Here is a 5,993-nt window from a genome sequence, read left to right as displayed (position 1 = left end):
AGTGTTCAGGTGGGGCTGGAGGGCACCACCAGAACCTCCAGGTCTGACCTGATCCAGGGCTGGTCGGGGATATGGGTCACACCTGGATATGCTCCAGGTTAGTAGTTCGTAGTTACAGTAATAATGCATTTTTGATGCAGGTTGAGGTTTTGAAGATCTGTGAGAGTTTCTGAGCATGTTTGAATGTTTTTGACGGTTTTTCCAATGGTTCTTCGAGTGCAAAGGTCAATTCAAGCGGAGGAGGGGGGGGGGGGGGGGGGGGGGGGGCAGGGTCGCAGCACGTACCTTCTCTGCGGCTGGGCTCCTGCGTCGGCGTGGCCCTCTGGGGCTTCAGTAGTTGGTAGCAGGCCCTCGGCGCGGCGGTGGGGACTGGCAGGTCCGCGGCGGCGGCGACGGCGGCGGCCAGATACGTGGGCGTCGGCGTTGGCGTCCGCGTTGGCGTCGGGGGCTCCGGGTCGGCCTGTGGGGCGCCCGAGGCGACCTTGGCCCTGCCGGTCCTGGCTGCGCCCAGGGCGGCGAGCATGGAGGCCGGACGCACGGTGATGACGCCGGTCCTCGTGGCGGGATGGAAGACTGTCGTCCCCGGAGGGGGCGGGCTGTCGCCGGGGGCGCCGCCTGGATTCAACTCAGGCTGGAGGGAGAGGGAGAGAGAGGGAGAGAGAGGGAGAGGGAGGGAGAGAGGGGGAGAGAGAGGGGTGGGGGGGAAAGAGAGAGGGGGAGAGAGAGAGGGGAGAGGGAGGGAGAGGGAGGGAGAGAGGGGGAGAGAGAGGGGTGGGGGGGAAAGAGAGAGGGGGAGAGAGAGAGGGGAGAGAGAGGGAGAGAGAGGGAGAGGGAGGGAGAGGGAGGGAGAGAGGGGGAGAGAGGGGGAGAGAGAGGGGTGGGGGGGAAAGAGAGAGGGGGAGAGAGAGATAGAGAGGGGTTGGGGGAGAGAGGGAGAAGTTAAGGGGCTGCTTCACCTACAGGGTAATACAGTTTCCTCCTTCTTCGTTCTGTGAATATTATTAACGGCCTGACGAGCACAGGAAAGCGGGGTGACTCGTTCAAAAAGTATTTGCCGCATGTGTTCAGGGGAAATAATGACTTGGACAAAGAGCCTCTTCACTACTGCCTCCACTATATTCCAGATCCCTGACAATCAGCCCTTCACTCTCTCTCTCCGTCTCTCTTTTTCTTCTCTCCAAGTCTCAGTCCGCCGCGCTGTCGCCCTCCTTCCAAGTCCAATTAGGAACCCTGCCGTGTCTGTGGCTGCAGGCATGGCTTCATCTGCAAGAGCTAGACCACAACCAGACCAGACCAGACCAGACCAGACCAGACCAGACCAGACCAGACCAGAGCTAGACCACAACCAGACCAGACCAGAGCTAGACCACAACCAGACCAGACCAGACCAGACCAGAGCTAGACCACAACCAGACCAGACCAGACCAGAGCTAGACCACAACCAGACCAGACCAGACCAGACCAGAGCTGGACCACAACCAGACCAGACCAGACCAGACCAGACCAGACCAGAGCTAGACCACAACCAGACCAGACCAGACCAGACCAGAGCTAGACCACAACCAGACCAGACCAGACCAGAGCTAGACCACAACCAGACCAGACCAGACCAGAGCTAGACCACAACCAGACCAGACCAGACCAGAGCTAGACCACAACCAGACCAGACCAGAGCTAGACCACAACCAGACCAGACCAGAGCTATACCACAACCAGACCAGACCAGAGCTAGACCACAACCAGACCAGACCAGAGCTAGACCACAACCAGACCAGACCAGAGCTAGACCACAACCAGACCACACCAGACCTGACCAGAGCTAGACCACAACCAGACCAGACCAGGCAAGACCAGAGCTAGACCACAACCAGACCAGACCAGACCAGAGCAGAGCTAGACCACCACCAGACCAGACCAGACAAGACCAGAGCTAGACCACAACCAGACCACACCAGACCAGACCAAACCAGAGCTAGACCACAACCAGACCAGACCAGACCAGAGCAGAGCTAGAGCAGAGCTAGACCACCACCAGACCAGACCAGACCTGAGATAGACCATAACCAGACCAGACCAGACCAGACCAGACCAGACCAGACCAGACCAGACCAGAGATAGACCATAACCAGACCAGACCAGACCAGACCAGACCAGACCAGACCAGACCAGACCAGACTAGACCAGACAGGACCAGACCAGACAAGGCAAGACAAGACCAGACAGGACCAGAACAGAGCTCGACCAGACCTGACCTGACAAGAGCAGACCTGAGCTAGACCACAACTAGACAAGACAAGACAAGACCAGACAGGACCCGATCACAACCAGCCCAGACCAGACAGGACCAGACCAGACCACAACCAGACCAGACAGCAGACAGGACCAGAACAGACAAGAAACAAACCAGACAGGACCCGACTATACCGGACCGGACCAGATCAGAAAAACACGGGAATCAGCAGATAGACCGGAGCAGAACCCAAACCAGACCGGACTATCTGCCATTCTCAGAGACCATGGCCCTAGGACAGCCTGAGTGAAGCCTGACAGCCCGACCCCCAGAGAGAGAGAGAGGAGGGGAGGGGAGGGAGGCCTCGAGGAGGGACCTGAGACCCAGGGCATGGGTGGATATAAGCTGGGTCAGGCCTGTCGAAGAGACAGCCCTGTGTCGATGTCAGATGGAGATATAGAAGCCGAAGGGAGAAGGAAAATGCAATAGAGCAGAGATGTTGGCCCAAACCCCTCCGAGAATACATCCTGAGGGTGTGGACCTCCATCCTCATCCATCTGCGACTGATGCACAAGCTCCGTCTCGCTCTCCCAGATTCACATTGCGTCATTGGCACGAGCCATATCTTATCATATTGTAATATTGTGCGCTGGAAAGACGAAGCATGGTTTAGGAAATACACTTGATCTTGTAAGAGCAGACCCCATGTTTGGTGTGGTGGTAGATAATGTTAGATTAATTTGTTTGTAAGCATGTATGTCTTAAAGCCGCAGTAGGCATAATCAGAGGGTTAAGAAAGAGCAAAGAATAGTGAACGATATTAACGATTTTTAAACTGTTTTTTTTAATCCCCCCGCCCCCTATGTTTCCCCTCATTCCACACGCATGTGATTGAGTGTAAATGGACTCAACGACCAGTCACAGAAAATATTTCCTGATTGGTTCGGAATGAGCTGGGAGCGGCCTAAATCGTAATTGTCTCAAACAGAGGTGGCCGAAGTCAAATGAAAAAGATATTCTAACAGCGCATTTCACTGGCCTCACATTCATGAGGCCATTACGAACCAATTACACTCATATTACAGCAGAGAGTAGATAAACCACGATAACATATATAACCAGGAACATAATTTAAGTTGAAGGCGGACATTTAAAAAAAAAAGTGTGTAGAAAGTAAATTGACTGGTCATATTGGATAACTTTTGGGGGATTTATGTTACTTTGGACCTTTCCTTTAACGGAGTACTTTGAGTTGAATCTTGGTTGTTGTTATATTCTATCCTTCTCTCTATCCTTCTCTGTCTCCCCTCTTCTCTGTCTCTCTGGATATACTGTACGTGTCTCTGCCTCTGGCTCTTTCTAACTCTCTCTCACTCTCTTCTTCTATCTATTCTCTCTGTCTCTCTCTCTCTCTCTGCCGTGTTTTACGCTAACATGAGGCCATCTGTTCTAGAGGTTTCCTCAACACCTCGCTTCAGAAAAAAAGCTCAAAAAAAACCTCCAACCCAAGGGAGCTGTAGTTGTGATTTGGGTTTCCATGGCAACAAGGGACTGTAGTGGTGATCTCGGTTCCAATGACAACATGGGGCTGTGGTGGTGCTGAATATTCTCATGGTGAAAAAGGTGCTTTAGTGATGATAAAGGTCCCCATGGCAACAGGGGGCTGTAGCGTGATGTGGGTCCCCTTGGCAGTCCAGGACTGTCAAGTAGTAGTAGTAATATTTGTTCCTATGGTAACCTGGGACTTTGGTGGTGGGGAATGTTCCAGTGTGATCATGGACTGTGGTGTTGCTGAACTTTCCCATGGTTAAAGAGGGTTGGATGCGAAGAAAGCTGAGTTTAGCTGCTCCCAAGAGATATTAATCTGGGCATGAGAGAGAGAGAGAGAGAGAGAGAGAGAGAGAGAGAGAGAGAGAGAGAGAGAGAGAGAGAGAGAGAGAGAGAGAGAGAGAGAGAGAGAGAGAGACAGACAGACAGACAGACAGACAGACAGACAGAGAGAGAGAGAGAGAGAGAGAGAGAGAGAGAGAGAGAGAGAGAGAGAGAGAGAGAGAGAGAGAGAGAGAGAGAGAGAGAGAGAGAGAGAGAGAGAGAGAGAGAGAGAGAGAGAGAGAGACAGAGAGACAGAGAGAGGATCTAGAGGGATTCTGAGAGTGATAGGACAGTTGGTCGTAACCACAATTTCCTGTTGATCAGAGTTTGGCAGTCATGTGAAACGCATAGAACCACTATAGGCACACTTAGAGACACCCTGGGTTACTGGACTAGATCAGAAAATATGAAGATATTCCACAAAGTCTGTTGACATTGGGGAACTATTCTGAGAAAATCCTGGGAAACTGAGTGTTTAAAATGTTCTCGGTCAATCATGCTTAATTTATTCATTCAGCATCTTCCTATAGAATATGACAAAAGACATGCATCCATGTTGTAAGCGAAAAGCATTGTTTTCGTGGAGTTTATGTGTAAATCTGGCTGGCGAGACTTAAAACAAGATACTTTCAGCCATTATTTGAACTCCCTCCCATCACAGCATGACCAACAACAACAACAGGTGTGCTTAACTCACATGTATACATTCTCGAGATTATTAACCAGACATTAATATTCAAATCTACTCTGATGTCAGTAAGTGTATTATTCATTAGCTTTTATGTCAGCAACTTCAAACAGAAAACTCAAACCAAAAGAGGTCCCATGATTTTTATTTCCGAATCAAAAAAACACCACTAAATAACAAAAAGGACGTACCTTTTCTACTGCTGAAGGTGACACACGTTCGCTCAGTGACACCTGTGGGTTAAAAAAAGACATTACACAAGGAACAGCAGGCCAAATTACTGCATCGGTTGCCCTGAAAACAGTTGCAGCAACTAACCTGTAGAGGGGGCAAGGCGCTCACTTCCTTAGAGCATTCCTGTAGAGAGAGACGGTTCCACGTCAGGTCGCAGAGTAATATGCCTTAGAATGACTTCATACATAACACAGCTGGCACTCATTCAACCCCATACATTTTTAAGGTAGATCTTCGTTTGTCGCGTAACGTACATTGAGATGGAATTAAGATATCGTCAAAAAAGCAGATTGACAACACATACCTCAGGTAAAAACTATAATCAAAAGTATAAATCATGATTTTTTTTATCGAATGGACAAACTAAGGAAACTGCAGCAGGCCATTAATAAATCCCCCACAAACCTTTTTTTTTTTAAGTGGTTCTCCTTCATGACATTAACACCGCTGGTTACCATGACAACACAGAAAATCTCTGCTTAACAGCAAACATGGAAGCGTCCAGAGCATCCAAACACCACATCAAAACAACACATCAACACAAAGCCCACACAGCAGTAACTACATGACAAAACAACCCATCACAAAAACACACGACATTAACGCACCTAAGCGACACATCAGCACACCACATTTAACACGGCATGACACAACCACATAATGACCTTGCTCTAATTCCTCCCCAGATACAATCATAGCTTTGTGATGGATTTAGAAACGTATTGAAATCCTATGAAAAGCACAGTGTAACAGAAAGAATGAGGGGACAGACTGTACGCAGGCACCACCCTGTCTATAGGCTGTTCCTTAAGCTCCTCTGTTTCTTGCATGTAAAGGGAATCCCAGAGAAGGCTCACAATGAGGCAGCTGAGAGGGTGTGTTTGTGTGCTGGTGTGTGGTTGTGTGTGTGTGGGGGGTTGTGTGTCTGTGTCTGTGTGTGTGTGTGTGTGTGTGTGTGTGTGTGTGTGT

General features: G+C 50.0%; 1 protein-coding gene across 2 annotated transcripts in view; it reads right to left on the bottom strand.

The window, feature by feature from the left end:
- Window positions 1-285: 285 nt before the first annotated feature.
- Window positions 286-5,993, bottom strand: part of LOC115546749 (podocalyxin) — a gene marked incomplete at its 3' end in the record, with an annotated part of 13,920 nt that continues 8,212 nt past the window's right edge. For both annotated transcript variants that reach the window (XM_030360481.1, XM_030360479.1), the window contains 3 exon segments: window positions 286-631; window positions 4,982-5,023; window positions 5,109-5,147. In XM_030360481.1, coding sequence (XP_030216341.1) covers window positions 286-631; window positions 4,982-5,023; window positions 5,109-5,147 — 427 coding nt within the window.

The sequence above is a fragment of the Gadus morhua genome, chromosome 7, assembly GCF_902167405.1.
Source record: "Gadus morhua chromosome 7, gadMor3.0, whole genome shotgun sequence".
Classification (NCBI taxonomy): domain Eukaryota; kingdom Metazoa; phylum Chordata; class Actinopteri; order Gadiformes; family Gadidae; genus Gadus; species Gadus morhua.
This window is presented reverse-complemented; position numbering and strand designations above follow the sequence as displayed.